General features: G+C 37.0%; 1 protein-coding gene across 1 annotated transcript; it reads left to right on the top strand.

Moving 5' to 3' along the window:
* Positions 1-1556: 1556 nt before the first annotated feature.
* On the top strand, positions 1557-24663 carry LOC102809912 (polycomb complex protein BMI-1-like). The gene is made up of 9 exons (XM_006817022.2): positions 1557-1660; positions 16827-16939; positions 18059-18155; positions 18947-19002; positions 20044-20094; positions 20548-20723; positions 21746-21844; positions 22627-22719; positions 22837-24663. The coding sequence occupies exons 2-9, from the start codon at positions 16828-16830 to the stop codon at positions 23083-23085; spliced, it is 933 nt and encodes a 310-aa protein (XP_006817085.2). The 5' UTR covers positions 1557-1660; position 16827; the 3' UTR covers positions 23086-24663.
* The last annotated feature ends 1747 nt before the right edge of the window (positions 24664-26410 follow it).

Genomic DNA, 26410 nt, shown 5'->3' with positions numbered 1-26410 from the left:
ATAAAGAGATATCTTTTCTAGCATTCTACCATGTCAATGATTTTGCATATTTTATTTAAATATTCTCTTTATTCTCTGATTTGTCGTGGCTACAACTATCACGTCTTCACATTAGTTCAATGAATATATACCTTTCCACCAATCAACAATCTAGCTTTGCCATAGTAATACAATTGTTACATTCGGATGCAATTGACTTTTAAAACGAGATATGATTGAGCTTCTAGTAATTGACCCAGTGTACGTTTCGTCCTTGACACGATCCAGCCCCAGCATAAGCCGTAAGATGATCCCCAGAGTAGCGTCGTTTGGTAACGTTGATAAAAATAAAACGCTAGCAAGCTTAAATTGAATTGTTAAGGGTTTGACCACTTGGAACTCAAGGTGAGGTTGACGCACGTATTCTGCACTGAAATCAACAGAACGAATCACGAAAAAATATTAAAAAACAGTACACAATCATTCAGATACTGCGCCCATAAACAAATGTCACAGCAAATTACGTGAAGAAAACAAAAAAACAATAATGTGTGTCTACAATCTCCCCTCTCTCAGTTTTGGCGTTCATCATTTAGTAGTGTATATTCGTAAAGTATCTTCGGGAATGTCAGCCAGAAATTTGTGAGAGAGTTGCTGGTGCAACGGGGAATCAAGCTTTGCTGTATCGTTGTGTGTGATGTAACAGTTTCGGGTGTCGTGGATGACCCGCACTGTATTGTGGGTTGAACTCCGGTGTTCGGCTGCGCACTCAGCAGTGAAAAAACAAGTATACATCGCCCACTCGCCCGGATCGCATTCAAGTTTGGAGGTTCACATGGAGGGGGCGTAATAAATGTCGTGTGATGTCGTGCTAGTGGATCATCGCAATCACGTAAACAAATCATAGTAGCAACGACTGGCTGATTACGACGACTCAAAAAAGGGTCCGGTGGCAAGACATGTCTTACAGCCCGAGGCTATAGCTTCTATAAGTCAAATAGTAGTTGAACTATCGTCTCTACGTGGTCGTCATGATAGGTGTAACGGGTCATTGACACGAAGCAAATTGGTTCAAACCAATAAGAAGATATTATAGTAGATACAACTTTCTAAACCGTACAAATAATTGAATTTTAGTATGTTCTAACTCAACTGCCTTAAAATCTTAAACAGTACATGCACAACGAACGTGTTCATTTACTATTATTCGTTCAATTTTTTTTAATAGAGAACCCCGTTGATAAATTCATAGTTTATATTATCAAAACGAAAATAATATCCAGATTTCACGCGTTTCGATAAACTTGACAATTTGAAAAATAGTTTAAAAACAAGCGTGCCTGTATAATGCATATAATAGCGATTTTGAGTACTGCCCGGAATTTGGAATATTCGCCGCTATTTTACAATTACAGCGACAATTGTGTTGAATATAAACCTAAACAATTGCATTTTTATAATCAACCTAAACTATTGGTATGATTTTAGGGTGAGATGCCTAGTCGGTCGCGCCGCTGCTGTCTGTGTAGCATAATCGGGGAGCCCTAAAATGGTTGGATCACGTGACCACATTCAACGCGTTTGATGGGAACCGCACATCGCTTGATAAAATAACTCAGCGCTACGTATGCAGATATTGACGTTGGCCGCCAAAGCAGACCATTATACCCTACCAGACCAGGTAATATTGAGTGTATACACTGTCTAGTTTAAATACTCGTTGAGTGGTCGAATTTGTTGCCAGCTTACATCGTTAACGAGCAAAGCAAAAATCGTGGTTTCCACAGTGTACGCTGTGACACAAATCCAATATGGCCTCCACAACGAGAGCCGCGGTCGTTGAGCATAGCGATACCCATCCGAAATCCTTTAAATTCTCGCTGTGCTCGCCATTAGATTGCCACGATCACACGAATTTACAAAGAATGTGGCCTTAACTCACTAACAGTCGTGTCCTAGAGGTGGTCGCGACTTCTAGATTCATAAAATCAACGAAGATAGTCCGTGTTTATTCGGAGAGAGGTCATCGTCTGAAACACGGTTGTATACGGGTGAAACGAGGTGAGCTTTTAACTTCGTACCACGTTATGCATTTCAGTCCGCCATGACCTCTCTGTACAATCCCGGCCGTACATTTGTAACCATTAACGTGCCCCATAATATACTTGTCACGATTGTTGTCTTCGTTTACGTAATCGGCGAATGTATGATGTGTATGCTTAAAACTCGGAACGGTATTGCTGTTGCTGTAGCGAGTCAACGCCTCCCCGACCGTGCTCCCCGGAATTGAAACCACGCGCGTTTGGTGAAAAAATATCTAAAACTGTCAATTGCCGTGATAGTCGTTGAGTATATGAATCAAATAACTGACACCAAGTGAAATTGCCCAAGTTCGTCGCTGAATTTCCATTTTATGAACTTAAATTGCGTCCGACTGTATAACACGTTATGCACTGTTTGATCGGGTGATTGTAATCGGCCTCCCCGCCATCAATTGTCTGTTGGGTTCGTTTGTTACGTCTAAAGGTAAAGTTTTTCTGCCGAAATAAAAAACTACTTCCGTCTGTCTACCGTGTTTCACGATCGAAGATTCATTGAAACAAATGCACATTCACGCCACTTTCCACACGCTTGCTGAATTTTTAAATCTCGGAGGCTGCGCCCGATCTGCAAAAAGGTACCGAACATCTTTTTTTTTTTTTTTTTTTAGATATTTTTTAATTTAATTTTCTTGGTTCTTCGCAACTTACACTAAGGATTTTCAAGATTTTTTCATGATTTTCTTATTTTGAAAACAAACAGAATAAACATACTGGTAATAAATTCCGGATTCGTTTCGGTTTTTGACGCCAACATTTCCTGCCAGAACCTAACTTACCAGTTATTTCTGGTGGTTATTTTCTGTGTGATTTCAAACGAATTTCTCCACAATTTGTCGGACAGAACGCCCCATTCTTCATTTGCTGTGGGTCCATTTATTCTAAAACATCGAAAAACTTCTAGTATTACTGAATCATCAACGTCAGCTGCCATACGTGACTTCATATAAATAGTCGTGTTAATATTATTGATATAATTTTGAAGCTATGCAGTGAGTCTAGTCGGAATATAAGCGCAATAATGTACTAAAGTTCTGATACCAGTAATACATAACTTCATTCACATTTGAAATTGTTGAGTTTATATTTTTGTTTTCTTTTTCACAAGAATCGTTGTTCTATTAGTTGGTGAACCGTATTTAGCATTATTTTTGACTGAATTCCATTGACAAATAACGAAATATTCATGAATAAAATATGAAATCATCAATGAGCTTCGATGTTAAATAGTGTTTGTATATGAGCGAGTTGAAATAACCCGACGTGTTCGTTTATCTGCGCCCGAATGAATGGATGACCCACTGGTTTTTAATTATGTGTTGACAGCTACCGATGACTTGTAAAACAAACTGATGGATAATCTAGTTTTGTTATCACATTATAAACTTTGAATAGCAAGAAACACTTAAGCCAGTCGTCACAATAATACGGAATTCAAATAAAAATTCGAAAGGAATACAAAAAAAAGCGAAACAGAAGTCGTTGATGTATGGTAATGATATCCGTAGCATGTGACAGCAACAACAACAACAAATGTATGTGCCAGACTTCCTACGTTATCCACATAACAGTAAACACAGTTCATATTAGGCCACGTGTTCGATTCAAACGACCATGGGTTATCTACAATATTTTGTTACTGTAAATCACTACAGTCGCTGCATGTAATTCGCGTTCGAATTTCGTGTAAACACACTATGTATCGGGGGTCGCGTGGGACCTATATCGAACACGACGCGATGGCACGACTGTTGAAACGGTTGCGGTAAGTTGGCAATCACCAGTTGCGATGTAAAGTACTAGAAATATTAAGGATATCTGACCTGATAATTTGTAACTCTAAGTTGGTAAATACATTGCTTTCATACGTGTACGTTCGCATACTTAAGTTAATCCGTTTTGACATGCCGACAGAATCAATATAATCGCGTACACTGCACTAAACGGTGTCACCTTAGTTTTCGATTGTCGTATCTACAGTATGTAAGCTGGTAAATTTACATCCAACTCTCAGTCATCTTATATGCTGCGCTGTTTTCAACAGCGCACGCGATTACCGCGTAAATTGTATCTAGAGGTTCCAGCGACATTCCTACATGTAACTATAAATAAAACAACTTCGTCTCGCATATCTCCGTCTCTACCATTGCCACGAGTGACGTAAATAAAACAGGTGTTATCGAAGAATTCGAAGAACACTTGTGTCCCAATATTTCCGAGTCTGTGGACAAGGACGTTGTGAAGGCAGTTATTTTCTGTGCCGACTCGCACTCCTTAATGAACAGTAGTTGTACATGCTCAAAAACACACGCAATCGAAGAAAGATGTAAACCTGCTTTCATTTCGTTTTTCTTCATTGACTGTCTAGTTTAAATAACTATAAATTGCCTATTTCTATTTGAAGCAAATTTATAGAGATACGGTTACTTATTAAATCAGTTATTACTTCTTTTGCAAACAGTAGGCCATCGCTGTAAAGTTCTGGAGTTACACATCAGACCAAGTAATAGTGCGCCCTCCTAACTTTTATCTTTCTTTTCCTGTTGCATTTTTCAAAAATGCTCGCGCATTATTTCTAAACATGGAACTAAGCATTATTGAACATAAAATGACAACAATCATACCGATAAAAGAATACCATTCTGAAACCATTGATAGAAATCAAACTTTCTTTCCATTTGCCGAAACTGTAGTGAATCGATGCACGTTAAAACACGAAACTGCCAAAACTACTGTTAATTATGTATAACAACACAAAATAAAAAGATAAAATCACTTCACAAAACACCTACGGAACAGTGCGACGTATTTATTGCCGACATATTCGGTTCAAACGAGTGTAACGTAACGTTCTTTGGACAAACTAATAATAGAATGTTGTTTCATTTCTCCTTCAATACTACCAACTAGTACACGTTATAATAATTCGTATACTCACTATCTGCATCCATCTACTTCAAAACAGTAACGCTGTAATAGAACATTAAATTACTAACTACATGCTTTGTAAAAAATATGTTGCCAAGTTTGGCGAGTAGTCTGATTAGGTTCTGGTTTATTTAAATGTGATTTTGCGAGTAAATGCACTCTCACCAGTAATCTGGTTCGACTTACAGACCTCGCCTCAGGTCGGTTGTAGTAATTGGTATTAGAATCAGAACGTGTTTGGGCAGACCATTCCCGTTGTATGTATGTGTGTGTTGTGTATTAGTAGTCACTGAAAAATAATTGTAAACTCGCATCGTAGTTACTAGACATTGGGTCAAATGCCCTCAGACCCGGCTGTACATATGACAAAACTCGTGAAAGTAACGGGCAGCATTAATAGTAATGTTGAAATAATTAGTAGCTGCTAACATGGAATACGCGTCAGAGTAAATGTTAAATAACGTAAACACGTACTGCGTGCATGAATCGAACTGACGAACACGTAACCGTTGTAACTACGATGAAGAACTACGACTAGTTTTGGGCACGCCATAGGTCCATCAGTTGACCCACCTCTTCTTCTTATAAAACGAAATAATGTTCAGTGGCGTTTTGCTGAAAAAAATAGTTTGGGTTCCTTGTCTACTCATCATCATTTGGTCTTTATTCATAAAATTACGGCCATTGGTCCAAAACAGTACAACAAACCGGGTAGAAATACAACAGTACAATAAATCGCTTCGGAATTTCATTATTTAAACAACTTAAAGACGCTGTAGAGTATATGTATGCAGATAGGTTTTGAGAAATTAACCAGGCAACAAATTTGTCATAATAATTGGTAGGATAGAATTGTCCAAACTGAAGAAAGAGGATTTGTATGCGCCGATCTCCCAATAACCCCCCTTTTAGTGAGAAGGCAGTGGGACGAACAACGAAACCATGCAAATGATATTTTGTGTGAATGATTTTTTACCGAGGTCAAATATTAATATTGATAGCGGCAATAAATCTCGTAATGGTAAATGCATTAATGGTAGTGGTAATGTCATCCATACTTGCTGTGTAGCTCTCAGAATGGCACGTTCCGTGTTGTGCATACTCCTTGTAGTTTGGTACATACATATTTGTTACGGCGATTGTTTGAAAATGATATCGGTTACATAACCGAGTATACATGCTATTTAGGTTATTTTAAACCTGCATTGGGTGGGTGGATACATGTACATGCATGCATTTTGAACGGTGTATTCGGCTTTGTAAGGGGAGAACTCACGAGCTGTTTCTATATTGACTTAACTTAGAGTAAATAGAGTTTCTGGGATAGAGGAATTCCAAATACCGGACATATTTCGCATCTAACTCAACCCCATGCAACAAAAATTGATACTATGTGTTCATTATAGTCCATTCTTCCTCGACGAACAAGTACATAAGCGACAATATAGTCAAAGACGAGAAAACTGCACAAGAAATTTGCCTTATTTACACGTATCGGCAATGCAAGCTGCCATGCGACTTCTCCTTCTGACGTCACAAGGGGAATTTCTGTATGCAAATGAGAAGCTAATGAGGAGCCTCGTTTTAAAATACACAAAAATAACTTGAAAGTTGCCATAGACTGAGTTTAAAACACATTTTTTCACTTAAAAAAAATTCATGCTCAGAAACATAAAAATTAATAATATTTATGTATCAATTGATAATTTTAGGCGCGAAAATAGCAGCCATTTCACAGGCACTTTAATCTTATGTCATATATACAGTCCATGTGACAGTAACATGTGGGAAAGGTTGAGTTAGGTAACGTTACCAAATAGAACAGATAGTAAAGGGTCAATTTATAGAGAATAAGCGCCTGGAAAACGCGGTGGATGGTGCTGTTTAAGCCCATACAATTAAAACGTTGATGGTACATTTAATACACTGTCAGGTTACTTGTGATATGCGTGCAGTTGTGTCTGGTATTACCACTGGTCAAACTAGACACATTTAATTGTCGATTTGACATTTATGTCGGTGAATATCGTTATCGCCGAAGTCTCTACATCTATATATTTATGTTTTAAGCATGTGATTAACGAGTAAAAATTCAAAACCTTGGTACCGATGGAATGTGTGCGCTACCACGTCTTAAAATAAAATGCAACGCTCTATTATCCGTAGTAGGCGTGTAATCAATGTTTCCATTCACGAGTTTGTTCCCTGAAAGCTTGAATATAGAAAAAAACAGGTGGATGCTGTGTATCCTGGATTGTTCACCCTTTTGCGCTTCTATGTGTATTCGTTCAGTTATTTCGTAAGGAGATAAACTAATGAAAAGTACATTCTAATAGTGAATTGGAAAAACAAGCTTAACGATTAAAAGGAAAGTATCGAACCTGAGATTGGTAATTTGTCCTAGCTTCCTACTCAAACTTGAAAAGAAACCCAGAAACCAAATCCCGAATTTGTTAGTTCTTGTGAAGCAGATGAAATGCCCTGTCATCCATTATTGTACACCGTGCTGATGAACAAACAATGCATTTCCTTCATTTCTACTCTTCACTTTAAGTCGAGGAGAGGTACGGTTTACTAACCAATTAGTGTCACAACAGTTGTCGTCTGTGTTGTATATTCAATCTATCAGAATGTATATGTAAATAGTCATAGTTACACATACAATGAGTGAGCCGGCAGTGGGTTAAACAAAACTAATCATCACAGATTTTCCTGTTCTCTCAAAAGATTTAACTATTCTGTGATTTGAAGATTGAACATTTGTTTTTTCATTTATCGAATAACACAGAATACTGAGACGAACGAAACAACTTTTAAAATAGACAATGTAAACTTTGAGCATTTTAAAGTAACTGTGCTTGGTATTGTCTTGAGAGGGACCATAGAATATAGTATGATTGTTCGTAAAATAGAAATGTTTTAGTAGCAGCAAACGTAGTATTCGTTCTATAAATTACCGGTAAATCCTCTATATACGTGCGTCGCGGATTTACCTATATATACTGGTTAATAAATTTATCGTGTTTTATGTATTTCATCGAACATTTAAGAAATTTGTTACGACAAATCTTACCTTTTGTTTTTATCAAGATGCAGAAGGAAACAAATACACTTTGAATTCAAACAGCAATACGCTGATTTGGCAAGTTTGAATTGTTTACATCTTCAAAAGTTATGACTGCACACACTGTTGCTAGAAACATTGTCAAGTGTTACAAACAGTAAATTTTTTTTTCATTAAATGACATTTTTAGCACGGTACAAATGACTTTGTGAAAGGTCAGCACTTTATAAATACGGGAGTACACTGTTGAATAGAAAATAGGTCAGGTCAGATTAATAAATTAGCCTATAGAGGGAAAAACAATTATTTATCTGCGGAGTTCACTGTGTAGAGCGTCGTCATGGCTGAATGCATCCCCTCCCCCTTGGCGACACCGTGATGTGAATTTACGACGACTGCTGGGGTTCCTATCTTGTCAACCCTGCAATTGTTACTGCTGGCGTCAATATCTATATTTCGTACCGTCAGCTACGCGATAAGCTGGGTGATTTGGCGCCGTACAGAGCGTTGGTTAATCAATATTCATTACCCTGCCGGACATTCGGTGTTATTTTACCTGTTCGCTCTGTAGTTGTGACGGGAGCGATTGTTTTAGGCCACGTTGCATGCATGCATGCCTCCTATCTAAACAAAGCATCAATCACTGGGTGACGTCATCGATTGGTAATATTCACGAGAAATGCGACCAATAGTAGTGAGCGTAGACCTTATCGCTTCAGGTACTACCAAGATTGTCATGAAATGCCTATTAGGATTGGTTCCGTCGGCCCGATTACCATGCCAGTGTCCTACTTTGTACATTCGGTTTAATAGCATAATTCGACACTGTACCCTGATATGGTGAGTTCACAGACATGAAGATGCATAAGTTATTCATATCACGCATTTAATAATTGCAATGTGCAAGACATTTGAGTGCTATAAGTGCACAGTGTTTGTGAAACAGCGATGTTTTCAGAATTCTTAAAATAACTGGAATCTAATATTATCCTTTAAGTCTCGCTTCAGTTGCCCATTCACTACGTGTCGCGTAGTTTATCCCAGATAGAATAGGGCATAGCAGTAATCATTTTGAAGGGGGTAGGTAAAAACTCTGCTATTCATAGAAAGAATTTACATGTGCCGATGAAATGGAACAGGAAAGTTGTCACCAAATTTACATGGCGTCGTTTTCGAGGATCGTATTTCTGGTAGAACATATTTAATGCTTCGGTGTTTGTCATTAAGTCTTCGATTAAGCCAGTAATTATTAGAACTTCACAAACGTCCGTAGTATTTTTATTTTTTAGGTCGTTTTTGTGATTTGTGTTTCGATTCTGTGCCCGCTGACTCGGAAATCGATTACCGTGTTATATTTAGGGATCGCGATGCAGCGGTTCTATTTTCCATGGAATTGTAGAGAACGTCACAAGAAAACGTTTCTTTGTAGAATGTGTACATATCGTTGTTTTGCGTAGGTGATAATTATGTAGGCGTTGTTTTTTGTTCAGCGTTTATTGCAGTTTTATCGTCTGCCCTACGCGCGTCATTCGCTTGAAATATCTTGGCACAAGTCCAAAACGTATGTTTAATTCCGCTATGATCTTCGTTGCCAGAATATTGATCTCCATGTTGCCATCGTGCTGTTCAATGCGCACACTGTCGATTTAATGACATAAACGCATCCAAGTGAACTGCGCTGTATGTCATTGTTGTCAGTATTTTTATGAGGTGCACGGTGTACCAGCACATGTATCCTCTCCAGTCATGTGTCCCACGTACACACATACATATATTTGACGGTCGTAGTTGTTTTTCCATTCCTTAAAACGTCTTGCTTTAACTACTGTTTTGAATCAATAAATATGATGAAAATTAATTTGAAAAGTAGTCATTAATACGTGTCCTAAAATTCGGCCGTCGAAGTAATCGGTAATCCATCCATCCTACCATAGTGTTCGTCAATGTTAACAAATGGTGGCACCACCGTGACATGTCGACGCCATTGTTTACACTTTTTTGTCATAATAAAATAGTGACACAACTTACCAAGGCCTGCGTCCCTTTAACTTATTGTGTTAATACCAGATGAACGTATTTTGAGATTTCTGTTTTCATAGCATTTTATCTGACAACATATGCGTGCGTGTAATAGTACCATTGCAAACAATTTCTTTGTTTAACGTCCCTTTCAAATTTTAAAATAGTAGGTGAGCAAGCGACAACCTTAGCTTAAACTTTATGGGACTAGTGTAATTAGCGGCAAACAAACACACTCTTTTTTTTTACTCTACGTCAATTTCGTTTTATTGGATACTGTATCGAACCTATGTTCACAAAAATGTTGTTTGTTGTGTAACTATGTTATTTTGTGGTCTATTTTCGTATAAGAAACGTTGTCAACTAGCAACTTTCCATGACAGGAAAAACCAAATAAAAACAATCTAGAAAATATAGTGTTAGAAGGTTACAGGAAATCCTAGTGTTATGAAAGTGTCGCTGTTATGCTGACTGCAAAAAGTGCGCACATGTAGTAGTTCCGAATAATGTTAAATGTTTTATCAGTTTCGGCGCACCCGAATACTGGCGTACCTGTCGGCCTCTTTTTGATTGGTTGTTCGGAATTAATTTGTTAACACGCTTGACAAGTATTTAGACGCGCGTAAATTCGCAGTGATTTGCGTCAAGTAACAAATTCGAATCCTCGAATATTTCTCGCAAGAAAACTTATTTGTAAATGGCCGCCGAGATCTCGATGAGAGCCAGAAAACCGCGAGACTCCCCTCCCGCCCACAGAGTCAGACCTGAGACCTTAGTCCCCTATGTGGCGTGGATCGGCACGTAATAAATTGAGCATCTTGTATGGGTGATGCCTTGTAGACGAGAAGAAGACGTGTCGTGACGTGCGACTAGATAATTTATGTGTCGGCCCTAGCCACGCATGTCTATATGTTTATTTTGATTTAACGATGTATTCAGTCTTATTTACTTTTTTTTACTTCCTACGCTTGAAGCTATTATACGATTTAGAATGCCGTGCGCGTCTAATTATAAATCAACAGACGAAATATTATGTATTCAAACTTTCTCTTTTTCTTCAGTAGTCGGATTGCATATTTAGCTGAATAATTCATTTACATGTTCTAAGGATATTATGTCTATTGTGTTTATTCGTCTGTTTGGGTATATGCCTATTCTCAATGCTAGTATCATAGCAAAAAAAGTTGTACTGGTTTTCATTCCCCGAACCTCGCTCATGCTAATTATTGAAAATTATGAGCATGAACCGTAAGTCTATACAGGAATTCATCAGGCTTACGCCAACCATATAAATGTGAGATATTGTTTTGAAGTCCCAAAAAATGAAATTCTTTCAGTATACTCCATGAAGAGATCAGCGCACAAGATGGCTTGATACATGGTATCGTTGCTTTCCAATGCAAATTGAATAAGGGCGAACAGATTATTTAGAATACAAAAAAAGAGATAAAGTCGTTTATGTGAAATGATGTGTTGTTATATACAACTCGCGCATGAGTTTGTTTTTGTTATGGCTTACAAGAAAGAATAAACTAAAATTCGTCCTTTTATATATGTATATCACTGTAATATCATTTCAATAATAATGTATTCTGTCCCATACGTGTGCACACACGCATGCAATTTGATGGAGTGTAGCGTGAATATCGTGACATTTACCATACCATATCAGCAGTTGCATTTCACGCCAAACGTCACAACTGTGAATTCTCTGCATAATAATGGTTGTGTGACAATATTTTATGTAGAGTGCGTGTTTCCATTAGATTTGTATACCAAATTCAAAATCATCATTGGTTCATCCAACTATGATAACCTTTCGAATCGAATTTACATATTAAAATAATGAAAACGTTTTGATTGCTTAATTGTAAGTTTCATTTTGACGAAGCTTGAATTACCTATATGTACTATAATCACTGAAGCAAACCGCTTTTAAGTCGAATCTCTGTTCATGCGTGGTGTTTACGTGAAGGCAGGTCTCTATAGACAATTGATGCTTTTATATACACTGGTTATGTAATCTATGAAAGTGTTAGATCATCTGTTGTTTTGTGTGTGATTACTAATAACGACTTTCGAATTCATATTCATGTGTTCGTATATGTGTCGGCGATATTCTATCCACGTTACTTGATATGTTTTGATCCCGGTGTTAAGGCTTGGTCCGGGGTAAAAAAAGCAATCAATGCGCACAGAGAAACTCCAACCCAAGAAAAAAAATACTTTTTCTGTAAACTTGTCAGTGTTGAACGCGTAGTAGGAAAGTATGTTATCAGTATAGATTTTGACAAAGAAAATAATTTTCCCACACCCGGTATTTTACTCGGTTTCGCCGTGAAGTAACCGATATGACGTCGTGTTTACTTCAATACTTGTCATACATATTCTAATTTACATAGAACAACAATATTTAACATTCGCTAGTTTAGGATCTATTTTGATTAAGGAATTTGACAAATAAAATCGTGTTATTTTCGATAGTAATCTTCGCTCAGATATTGGATAAAATCTACCTTGCCTTCTACTTTTCATGCGCTTTCACCTGCATTGTGGTCAATTTAAATATCACTGTTATTCCTAACGCATTGTGAGATGGTGGTAAAGGGGCCAATACCTTTTTTTGCAGTCCCGTATATTATCTCTGGTATCATCCGCGAATAGCTTTTAATAATTTAGAGAATAACTCCTACTTCTCACTCGTGAGAACATAGGATGGTATTTCAAATAGGCCACGGCCGTGACGTGACTTCCAACAAGTAGATTTCGGTCTCATTCGCCCTGTCTCATTTGAATCAGTGAAATTATACAGTGCATAACCCAGCTTTGGCATGAATGCCTTTACTGAATGGTGAACTTGAAGTTGTTGTACCTAGGCCAACGATAAACCGGGCGGATATACTTTGAATAGGCATTGAAACGAGAACGCCCAATGCTTGAAACACCTTACCAACACCTCCGTCTGGTATTAACGACCTTGTATTCGTATCTATTGTTGTACGGATAGTGACTATGGCAATCTATATTGGGTATGTTGAACTGTTCCATACGCACTCTTCCTATTGTATCGTGAGCTGACATCTGAATGTCACTGTGTCATTGTAAATTCCATTCAATTGTGTTGACCCACGGAAACAATTATTGACCTCTGCTTCACCTCGGTTAGTAATTACAGTTATGCCAAATGTAATATATTATTTAATACATTACCGAACCACTTGCTGGTTTCAGTTCGAAATATGGAGGGGTCGAGTGACTGGTCAATTTAGAAATAAAATAGTTACAAATGTTGCTCAGTGCGTTGACCTCGTTACGATCATGCCATGAATTACATTTCGTAATGTTTTAATAAATACATTATTCATTGAATGTTTGTAAAACGCTGCGCTGATTTTGCATAACGCAAGGTTATTACTGTTCACGTTGTGTGCCAGTGTACATCTAGTAAATTGCATCATATTTGGCATTCCGCCATATAACACTTCGCCTACCTAACCTCGTTCCAGGAAACTAGGTTTAAAGAGGAACGTTAAGCGTGCTTGTCCGGTATTTTACCTAAAACCAGGAAAACGTAGCCTACACAATTGTGAAACAGTGTGATAATATCCGTTGCACATAGCATTTTACACTAAATTTATATAGTTATTTAACATAAAGTTTCTGCACGTCACATTCGGAAGATTACAATACTTCCGTCTCAAAAAAATTCAAGATGGCTGTATCTTGTAAGTGTGTTTGATGATTAAGGGGCGGAGAACCTCGTATCCGATAGTAAAACACAAGTTGTTTCACTCTTTGCGATTGGACGCGACGTACGCGCAAGTGACCTTCTTGTTCTTCACTCTTGGGGGCGTGATTTTCCGTAATTAAAATTCGTTATGGAATTCAATATCACAAAACATTTCCTTACATTGTTTTCTTGTTCTCTTGAAATCTAATCGCTTGTATTTTGATTAGAAAACAAAGGTGTTTAAAAACTCGGGAATGTTTTTCATTACCTTTTGTTTTTATTTTTATAGTATGTATACATCGAAAACACCCTTTTCTCATTGCAACGGGATCCAAATTTCAACTAACCCATTAGTATCCTTCTTGAAAATGTCACGAGAAATCCATCTATGACTTTTTGAGTTATAAATATTTAATCAGTTCCGAAATAGCTTCTTTCATGTTATAACGTCAGCTTGGTCTTTGCATCACCTGACAATTTCATGAAAATGTGTACATACGTTTTTTGAAAAAGATTCCCAAATTTGTTTGTAAATGTAGTCGATTGGTCTGAAAATGTTATTAGAATCCATTAATAAGTTTTTTTAGTTATAAATAAAAAATCGTTCCCAAAATTATTTGCATGGTAACCAGGTTCACGTCTACCAATATTTAATCGATTCGCTCGACAACCCCACTCCTAAATATTTCATGAGAATCGTTTCGTTGCTCGTCGATTACTTTGCCACTACGACTGGCTGATTGAACGACGATGGTTGATAATTATGAACTGTTAATGTAATCACGTGGAAATCACACGGACGACGTGTTGATTAGATGGTTTACCGCCTCTCACAATGAACTCCATAGCAATGGCCACATTCATGGCTCTTGTTCGTCCAATGACGCAGACTTCGTAGGAATGTACATTGTAATCCACATTTTCAGCCCTGTTTTCGATAAACTCGAACGGAGCTATTCTTATTACTGTCTGTCATTCGTCGGCGTCAACTTTACATTTTCGAATGTCAGCTGTATGGGTTTCATACAAACGCACCTTAGGTCGTTCTATTTGTTCATTTTGTAACGACACCTTAATCTTTGAATATTTTTGTCTTTTTGGCTATTTTGAATTTGAAATGCCTAGCCCGATTGCTTTGATATTTTATATATAGGCACCTTGGGTGAATCTCCAATTTTATTGGATATTTCGTGTCAATTTTTTGATAAAAATATTAATTCAACTGTCAAACATTGCATCGGAGCTTCATCATCCAAGGCCGACAATCTACTTGTTAAGAGATGTGCTCGAACGCCTCTATTCCCAGAATTTAGTTTGTCAGTTGTCATCCGTGGGTTATTAGTACTCTGTTGTGTAAGTCAAGTGTAATTCTCGAAAGAACATAATTTAAATTCGAGAAATTGAAAGTCTCAAAACAATAAAGTGCATCCGATATTTCAACCCGAAAAACGATCAAAATATGGGTATGGAGTTTTACCTAGGGCATAATACTAATTATTTAGTGAAATAACCACAATCATGTGATTCATCACGCCCTCAGTATTTTGCGATATCCGGTTTATGACGTAGAATATGTTTTATTTTGTTTTCAATATTTAAAATTGTCACGGTGAATTACGTTTAAAAAGCGTTAATGTGTATGTATTATACAACTAACACTCCAGCTGCACTGTTTTTTTCGGTATATGCTTTATCTCTCAGAGCCGTTATTATTTTAACTAATAACCTCTAGATGAATCAGTAACAATTACATGATGGTGTATATGGGGAATGCTATATAATATTCTCTGTTTATCGTGTATACTAACACTCAAACAAATCGAGAGATCACCCAGATGTTAAATTGAATAACATTTCTTCCTTTGGATGAGTTCACAATTTAGATTTGTTCTTGTGTATTGAATATTGAATGTCTTTTCAAACCAGTGTTTTTTGCACCGAAAGTCAGATAGGTTGTTCCAGAACATTGCAACTGCATGACACGAAGATTTGTTCTTTACCTTAATCACAATTTTTTTAAAGTGATAGGCAGTTTGTAAATTTCTCCCAAAGTATGAACATATTTATTCAAAAACTGTAATGTTGATTTCTGGATGGGGAGGGAAAAGCTGAACTTAGTGGTGACTTAGGATGTCAAAGACACACAAGCTTGAACGTATCCAATAAATAACCTATTATTTGATGTTAATTTACTTGCTTTCAGTGGCAAGCAAAATATGTTGAGACGGATAAGAGCATTGTGTAACTACTATAAAAGAACGCGACATCATGATTGTGTGATTCCACTGTCCTGAACACTTCTATCTTCCGTGATATAAATTCATGTCGTTGTTAGTCCGATCACCATAATTCGTCTTACGCGCAGGCATGTCGATGTTGTTGCGAGTATTCAACGACTCGTGTATTTGTAATCGGAATGCTTTCACCCGAATTTCACGCCATGTATATACGATTCGTTTGAGACTAGCACATGCCCGCTTTGTTGTAACATGTACACAAAATACACATGCATTTTTTTCTTTGTTTTATTCCGTCTGAAGATGAAATATGGGCAGAACATTTGTTTGTTTGTTTTTTTTTCGAGCAATTTGTAAATGGTTTATTACGCGGAAGCTCGCCTTTTCAAATAAGCTCTTCCCTAACCCCAAATTGGATCTGATATTGAGAACACAAATACCATATTTAATCAAAGTGCATACCCAAGGAGTGTTTATAATTCACTTTGAGATATTTTTTTGGCACTTGTACATTCGTTCATCAATGTCCGACATTTTTTGGAGACCACGTGATAAACATAGTCATAATAGTAGTCGACTGTCGATGACTGGGCACCACGCGATTTCTGTCGGCGACTGGAAAACTCGGTCATAGGCAACCAGACTGTAAATTTCAGCTGTAAACCCAGTCGTAGTCGATAGGATCGGAAGGTGTGTGGCCAGCTTACATTAGTTAAAAATATGTTTGTTTGTTGTGTGTGACTGATAATTTTATTTTTATTTATTTTTAGAATGAATCGAACCACGAAGCTGAAAATGACGGAATTGAATCCCCACTTGATGTGTGTTTTATGTGGTGGTTATTTTATTGATGCCACGACCATTATAGAATGTCTTCACTCGTGTAAGTGTGTTTTTCACAGCAGTTAAAATTATTGATTTATGGTTATGCTCGTGTCTGTACTGGGTAATCCTTCAACGTCATAGCGGCCTATCAGTACAATCGTTTTACATGTAAAGTTATTGAGTTCCTATTAGACAAACGTTATCAAAATAATTAACGGCATTGTTTTGCCAATATTCCTTTAGTGGTACATGGGGCTGACCAGATTAGGGTTAAAATTGAGTAGACATGTGTCGCAATAGTACTTATTAATTATATTAGTTCACTGCAAATTACTAATTAAAACTCAATTTGCTTCTATTTTACGGTTAAGATTGCCAAAAAATACCATGTTTACGAGTGTGATCACTACTCATTCGTAAATACTGAATGGAGTAAAAACAAAATGGCGACAGCTGTGTTGACTAAAATATGGGTCAACAAAGTACATGTAAAAAGATATTGTTCATGTTAGCGGAAATGTGTGCATGGTTTGAGGTGTTTTGATGAGAATCGTTTTTATTTTTCTCAATGTATTCATTCGGTTGTCATTTCCGCATCAGATGTATATATGCACGTATCATTTCGCCCGTACACGTCACGTGCATGCCCAATGCACATACGTATCCAGTTGTAATAAGTAGATTAATGCTTCTCGGACCGATACATATGGTATGTAGCAGAGCTGACATGCAGTGGTAACATCAACGCTTGATTTCTGACTACACGTTCTATGAATACAAGCCAGTAATATTAGTTCACACCAAAGAAACACTCACTGTAATATGTCTGCCATGCAATGTTAAGTTTTTTCAGATTTAGCTCACGAAAGTCGACCAGATTTCGCAGGTTACTATATGGATAACTATATATATTCTAAGAGTTTATTCAAAGTTTGTATTTACGCATGCTGTAACTTAGTAGTAGTTGCATGAAGTGGTGTGCGCTAGAACGTGTCCCAAATTAGTATACTATTGTTGCATATCCATTGTGTAATTTCAAGTGGCCCTACATTAGACTTACATTTATGCAACTCATTGTACAGGTCAAAAATTTAACAGCAGCTTAGAATATTGTGATACTATGTTTCTTCTCATAAACTGAACAAAATCTAATATAAATGCATTTATTTGTTGATAGTTTGTAGAACCTGCATAGTTCGATACTTGGAAACGAGTAAATACTGTCCTATTTGTGACACCCAAGTACATAAGACCAGACCATTATTAAATATAAGGTAAGCAAACGTACATGACTATATTCGGTGTAGCTCAAATTACCTATTTTATATACAAACATAACGACTTGACCTCACAAATACTCGCTTTAGAGGATATGACTATAATAGAGAACGTATTAATTTTGATGCGTATATTAATCGTACTTCAAATCATTGGAACGTTCTGCAACCGTCAAACAGTTGTATTCGTGCCGGCGTCCTGTAACGTGCATACACGTCGGTGGTGTTATTGTCATCATGGCGTGCACTGAACTCGCATTGACCCACATACCAAACTGCTTGTATAACACGACTGACATCGGGATATGTTGGCCACTGTCTACATATGCTTGTAGTTTTGTCCCGTAATTGTTACTTGAATATTGCACATTGATCTATATCGTAAATACATATTTGGATTGAGTCACTGCACTCGGTTCATGCTCCATGTATTACAATGTTGTTCCTGTGGTATTACATGACCCGTGCGTTAAATATTTAGTATCATATGCGAAATTGCACCATTGTTATATATTTGCAGATAATGTTCATTAATCCGCCCTCAGCTGGTTTTTAATCTGAACATTAAAAAGTATCAATTGAGGTCAATATGAAATGATCGACTTAACTGCGTTTCAGATGTTTATGCTAATATATAGTATGTGGGACATGGTAGACGAATAAATACATATCGCATACAACGCACAGCAGTTGCATTAAAAACATTTACCTACCAAATGTACCCCATCGAAAAAAGGTAGCTCGTAGGCTAATTATTTTGTAATTAATTTCAACATTATTTATTGTAGATCAGACAGAACGCTTCAAAGTATTGTATACAAAATGGTACCAGGGTTATTCAGAGGTATGTATTACACCTGAAGTGGAAATAATTTTAAAATTGCTTAATGGTCTTGGTTACGCGTTGTGAGTGGAATTAGTGATTGGTATGTTTCATAACGTTATACTGGGAACTGACTCATGCCAGTGGGCGGGGGTCACTCACACAGGAAAGGAATACATATGCGCCGTCGTTATCCGGTCATTTTGAAAATAATTGTCTCGAGCACGGGTCGTTGACATGAGTTCGGGCGGAAGACCTCCGTCCGTTATTTTGTTAGTGCTCTAACATGTAAATAATACAATCTACTAAACCAAGTAAAATTTAAACATTCAGGTCAGTACACTGGTTTATTTGTTCACATACGTTTCACATTGCGTTGAACAAGCATATCAAGCATCAACTATGTGGTAATGAGAGGATATATACAGAGCCATCAACGTCTGTCACCAAGGAATGGCAAAAATCCCCTCGTTGTTTCTAGGTCATTTTAAGTGACACAGTATTCGTTCGAATTTCGTGTGTAAACAATGTGATTTATGCGCGTTGTTTACATCGCATCGAAAACTTGAACTCGACGAGCAGCAACGAATGTGGCACTGTTCTTATCTGATCATCTCAATATAATATTGGCAGGATAACCGTAGCTCTATCTTTAAAAGTTTATAATACAAATCATGCATATCGTACAACTAGGTAGCACTCTGAGGAGGAGATCCTATCTTGCGTCAGATTTCTCCCAAATCACTATCAAACCCTCTGGGCCATAATTTAGGCCTCGTGGTGTCCGGTGACCCTGTGACATTGACCTCAAAATCTTTCTAGGTATTGTGGGTCATGGTGGTAAAACATATTAAGGAGGTACTTCTTCCCTTTTAGTTCTATTAAGAATGCACTTAATGTTGTAACACGCGTAATAGTGAGACGTGCGGATTCGATTGTTGACGGGGACAATGTCTGTTATATAGTTTTATCATTATATATATATATGTATATACGCACACGCACTGTCACCTAACATAACGTCATGAATCAAAACATAATGTTTTCTGTTTATACGTACAGATGAAATGAAGAGGAGACGAGACTTCTATGCTGGTAATACACACTCTGCCAGTAAGTAGTAACTATCCATTCAGTAGTAGACAGCTGCAGAAAGTGTACTGACTCCGGTTACTGCACTTAAATTGATACTGAGCGGAATTGTCGTTCGTACAAAGAATGAATGCATGCATTGAATTCTTTCAGTCGTAATCACGATTAATATGTTTATTTTATTCCTCCAGTGAAAATGCTCGCTCGCTGAGAATGATAAGCTTCGATTCAGTGCCGCGTCTCCTTAAACGATTATTTTCTATTGCAACGATAAACTGTTACACACTGTTATTCCTGTTAATTTTCTGCTTTATACCGCCTAACAATAGCGAGCGAAAGAATGAATGAATGACTTGATAGGTCATTGTGCACGAAACAAATAACATTATATATTACCAGATCGTTGAGTTATTCAAAATTGAGTTATTCAAAAGTTACGTATGTTATGCTGATAACAGACCGTTCATATTTCAGGCACAAGTGCGGCTGCGCAGAGTGCTGAAGAACGAGGCGAGGTCGATGAAAATTTCCTTTACAAAGACGACGAAAAGATAAGTTTGTCACTAGAGTACTACATCGCTGCACAGAACGGACATCGTACGGTGTCTAATGGAGGAGGTAGTGAAAGCGGCGACAGCAGCAAAGACGAGGTGGGTAATAAAGGCACTTACGACTTGTACTAGGATTATTTACCAAGGAACACAACTGAATTAAAAACGTGACAACCATGAACGATCATCAGCCCGCTTCTAAATAAGTTTTCTTGATTTTTGACAACGCTGTACAGATACGAATATTCATCATTTTTTGGATCAGATACTTTTTTCAATTATTGGGAAAACGAATCACCTGACTTAACAGTTTATTCCGAAATCTGTTGGTGAAGGTAATAATGGCGAACGGCGCTGACTGCACTTATACGTAATGCATTCTTGGAGATAACCTTCTACCGTATACTAGAAAACTGTTATCACCCTGGTAACTCACTAATCATGTGTAAATTTTTTGAAATGTATTCACAATATTAGGATTCTTTCATGAAGAAATAATCTCACCATAGAAACCAGTGTAAAAGTGCCAGTTTTGACTATTTTCCATTTTTGACTTCCATTTTTCGACTATTTTCCAAGATTGTCCAGACAATTTTTCATGTTCGTTTTTTATAGCATGAACCATACATTATAATCTTCAATTATGTTTTGTAATAACTTCAGACATGTTACCAATAAAGGAGTTTGTAGGTATTTGGCTGTAGATAGAACACAAAGGCAGATAAAGGTGAACGGAGACGCAATCATCTGGCCTACAGCGTTAGCAACGTTCTATGCAATTCACAGGTCATTCGAGTGATTAAAAATGTTAAAAAACTGTTTTTTAAATAATCTGAAAAATAAAGAGACACAGTAGCGGAATTTACTAATAAACATTGTACATCATATGCACTACCACCTTCTCCTATGACTAAGCTTTCAGTTGGAATATAAAGGTTGTTATAGAACCAATTTTAACACGTTTCACCCCTGCTGCTTTCATAAGAATTAAGATAGATATATGATATTTTTCTCGCATGTAAATCATTATCAGTTTGCTGTTATGACTTTTCGTGATGCATATCATAACAAAAGTGCTATTCATGGTCACTTGAATTCTAACAATATTTTAACTTTACCAGATGAATGATGTACGCTATTTGAGATGCCCAGCAGCAGTCACAGTGTACCATATCAAGAAATTCATTAGGCACAAGTTTGGGCTTCCTTCTTCATTTGAGGTAAAGTGACGTCATATATATATATTTATATGCATATTTATTAAAATGTTAAAACCTTCATTTTTACTCAAGTTCGATCATGGTTTAAAATATTTGGGCTAGTCTGATGTCTGTCGAAGCCGGTTTGATATGTACCGGGCCATTGCTACGTAGAAAAGTTATTCAAGATGGTTCGTCTTGCGGTTGAAATATGTAATTGTTTGGAATAAGGAGACTTGACGTCTGTTGGTTGAGAGCACGAATGTTTCAGTCCATATTTCAACGAAACTGCTGATCTCCAAAAGTGACGTCGGGCAAATGAACACTTTAGTTTGGGCACAAACGTTGCACCAGTATTACATATTAACCATAACACTTTAAAACCATTTGCGCGGCATCAAACTCTGCACAGGGTGACAGACAATACTATGAGGTTATTACGAGGATACCTCAAAGTATGCACGAAAACGGTACAACGTGAGTATCGACCGACGCGTAGTACTGTCTTATTGTTATACATCTTTTCCTTCCAAGGATACATCATGGCAATGCCGAAATTCAAAAAGTTTGGAACAGAATCAGCGAGCTTCTTTGTGTGGAGTCCGGTCAAACCCTGGTGGCAGCCATGTTTGTTTTTATTATTAAAGGACGCTTACGCGCGTGATCATTCCATATTTGGAATTCGCATTTTCTAATATGGTAGGATGAAAATACCCCGTAAAATACCGCAAAATTACGGGGCGCCGTAACTTATGGCGTTACGGTGACAGATGTATAATGCCTTTTTTTTTATTCCTCTCCAGGTTGATGTTTTATATCGGTATCGTAACAGCGACGATTCCCTAATAGATCATTATACTTTGATGGATATTGCTTATCTGTACGACTGGAGGAGAGTAAGTAATTAACCGGTTTAAACAATATTATCAGTAATCGTTGATGGACATGCATATGACAGAGTATTTCTAGGGATGACATGAATTACTGACGTTACAGGCATATTTTAATTTCAGAATAAACCATTGGCTTTGATGTACAGGGTACGGCAACCGTCGGTGAAGAGGCAGAAAACATCTCACGTCCAAAATGCAGTTCATATAGAGGTACAAAAAAGCCCTATAACACCCATTGACAAGGACAATGTAGGCAATGTGCCTGAAGACGCTACAAAGGTATGCAAGTCGCCTTCACCGCCAAAGAATATCTCAGACGACAGTACTAGTGTTGAGAAGAAACCCAACGCCGTAGAAATTGTAGTTTAGTTGTTCTTACACTCAAACTAGAAGTTTTTCTGGTCGCACTGACCTGGATGTAGTTCTTACAAGATAACAGAAATCGTCGGAAATCGCGGAACTATGCTACGCATTTCTATCCAGTTACTGCACCTGTGAATTGTTGAACTATACGACAATTCACAACCCGTCCTGCATATGTATACTAGTAGTCGGAATATTATTGACATTTGAATGGAATATTACCATTCCATAAAATACCACTTTGATGTGGTATAGGATTTGTTACGACGAAGTATTTTTTCGAACGTGATGGATAATAACGTCTAATCACCTCATCGGTGTGTTGTCGCATTTTGTAGTTGTTTCGAATTGGTCAGCCCTGCTGCAAACGACGCATGCCCCGGAAAATGTATGCAGTGCAACTGCAATTATGTAAGTTGGTTAGTCCGAGTGAAGCAGGTGACACGTCTTATTTCTCTGGTCTCGCCGTTTCCTGCATGTAATGGAAAAAGTGTACGTATTAATGCAGATGTTTCATAGCAAGCTTGTTTGAATCGTGCTAAATGGAGTGTGACCGATGGGTTCAGCGAATTGTATCTAGCACACATTCAGTAATCTCCAGAGGACATAATGGTGGAGGCACTGTTATTACTGAAAAAAACATTATCTGATATATATTTAATACCGACATTCCTTTTTCATGGATACGCAGGACAACGAAAGACTGACGCACTATTTTAAAGTACATACAACCGCATAACACAGCTGTGTGTGCGTATGTATATGTACAAGTAATGTTGCACTGACGCGTGACTTCGCATTCGGTGGGTATTACGTGATACTTGTATCAATTATAAAGCAATGTATATAGTTTAGCTAGGTCGTTCTCCTTTTTTATGCTCGAACGCCCCAGAACTGTAGATGCTAGAAACTGTTCAATGTCCCTGTACAAGAATTAGATTCAAATTAATCAAATATGCCTACGTAGATAAGTTTAGGTCCGGCGATGTTTAAATTTCTTTACTTTATGAATGAACGAATATAATTTCTCAAAAACGCCAGGAGCTGGTTTACGCGAAATTTGGCAAAACGTTTATTTCCGATTATTTACAATATAAAAAACAAATCATCACCAAATTGAGGTAGGTGTATGTTACGTGTAGTGGTCTAGTACTACAGCATATTCTTTCTCTTGTATTCGGTTATATTACGATATTGGCAAATCGAGTTTCATTACAATGTATATACACCATAGCACGAGATAACATTCCGAATACCCCTATCAATGCCGAGAATCAACGAGAGTACATGATTATGCATATAATGATATATATACTTTTTTGTGACTAAATGACAATTATATAACGTTATATAAAGTAATCCGTACTGCCATTATACATCGTTGATACCTGGTCTATACACTGAAATACAGGGAGTGTGTAGGTGTTCGTTCGCCGAATGGCGACATGCGCATTTCTGTACAAGTGGGATTGTTTGTGCAGCGTTTGGTTTTAGGTGATGTTCTCACAACTTAGTTATGTTAAATAACACTGATGTACTGCTAAAATACTGTAAGACTATTAAAATATAGCAAATGTTTCCAAATACCAGTGTCTCTATCTTTTATTTATGTCACGGCAGTCCCGTTTTCAAGTTTTGTTTTTGAATATATATATATATGTATCATAGTTAATCGCACTTGGTAAACGTGCTGTTTAAAGTGTAACCTCATACTTATAGTCAGCATTTTGTAAATGTCTGGAAGCTGATCGAAGTTTACAAAATGCTGACTATAATAAATGCACACCGATTCGTCCCATTGCTGTCTGTGATAACGGAACATTTGCACGAACGCACTCAGTTTATTGTCATTCATATATGACGAATGAAGTTTTTTCATCTATACTGAGTCACCCATTCAAATTTCTTGTAGAGTAGTGGTTAAAGTTATTGACCACCAATACTAAAGTTAACCCAGTTTGGCCACCTTTTTCGATAGTTGAGAAAGAACTGTCATTCACCTCCAAAGAAGAATAAAGTATTGGATCTTCAGTTTTCCCCAAATCTGTTTAGAGGATGGGTCATATTTATTCCCCAATTCAATACAAATTGAAACATTGTAGAACAACAATTTGTTTGAAAGGCTGATTATTTTGCTGCAAACATGAAATTCTTAAGTGGGTCGTTTTCAAAATTTTCCCAGGAACACTGAAAGAACAATTGCATATGCTCAATATTCAAGTATATTCAAATTCTGCTCATGAATTCGTTGTATTCAATTTTAAATATATAGTGTTAAATGTTGTTATGAAATTATTATTCTGTATTATAGTCTTTTCCTCTTCAAAAATGTGTCATAAGAGACACAAGTGTTTAAAAAGGTAGATTCTCCATTGAAATTGAATCAAACATTGAATTTGCTGGTGATGTACATCGCGCGACGTGATTAGTATTATAGTATAGATTTATACTAAGTATGAAAATCAAGAATATGCTTTTCTTCAGCCAACGACCTTCCTAATTTGTAAAAAGTCTCAAAGTCCCTGTCAAATTATAGTGCACGATTTTCATGTAATTTACTTCACGATCTGTCATGCCTTTTGTGTTTAGAGATATGTAACGTGCTTTCCGAAATATCCAAAGCTCTCAGGGGAAATAAATATCAATGTGTCGATTTAATTATTCATTGGAAAATAACATGTTGCCTATACTTGTATTCTTTGATGTTGTAAACCTTACCTTGTTAAGAAAAACTGATTGCAACCCGTCGGCCGAGGCATGGAGACTGTATATTATCGTATATAACGAAGTTCTTTATATATATAATTTTATTCATTGTATAATGGCCTCCGGCCCATTACAATCATACAAATTAATTATTGACAAGAAATAAATTTACATTACAAAATATGTATGAAAATATAGATGAAGAGTGTGTCAATAGATAATATAAGCACTATATAATAATGTGATGGGGATATTTATATATATATATATATATACATACAAGCTTATTAGGTTATTCTCATTTGATCTTTGATTAAAAAACACTTATAAATAAATAGAGCTAACGAGTTAATGATTTGGCTTTTAGAGGAACTTAATAGTTGTACTAGAGTATTCAAATTTGGGGGTTGTCTCATTTGGAAGATACTTTTTCCTGATTGTGTCCCATGCAGTGCATTTTAGTAAAAAATGATATTCATCATCAATTTCTTGCAGGCACAAATGACAAATACGGCCCTCCTTAGGGATATTATTATGTCTGCCCCTTTCTATTTCTAAGGGATGGCACGCACATCTTAATCTTGCTATTGCTCTGCGCAATTTTAATTGTGGCAATGACACATAG

The sequence above is a fragment of the Saccoglossus kowalevskii genome, chromosome 7 (genome assembly GCF_978046115.1).
Source record: "Saccoglossus kowalevskii chromosome 7, keSacKowa6.1, whole genome shotgun sequence".
Classification (NCBI taxonomy): domain Eukaryota; kingdom Metazoa; phylum Hemichordata; class Enteropneusta; family Harrimaniidae; genus Saccoglossus; species Saccoglossus kowalevskii.
Note: the sequence above shows the minus strand (reverse complement) of the source record. Positions and strands in the feature narration are given on the sequence as shown.

Coding starts and splice junctions, on each gene's coding strand:
- LOC102809912 (XM_006817022.2), top strand. CDS start 16,828: ATGAATCGAACCACGAAGCTGAAAATGACGGAATTGAATCCCCACTTG. Junction 19,003..20,043: donor GGTACCAGGGTTATTCAGAG/GTATGTATTACA, acceptor TTATACGTACAG/ATGAAATGAAGAGGAGACGA. Junction 20,724..21,745: donor GCGACAGCAGCAAAGACGAG/GTGGGTAATAAA, acceptor TAACTTTACCAG/ATGAATGATGTACGCTATTT.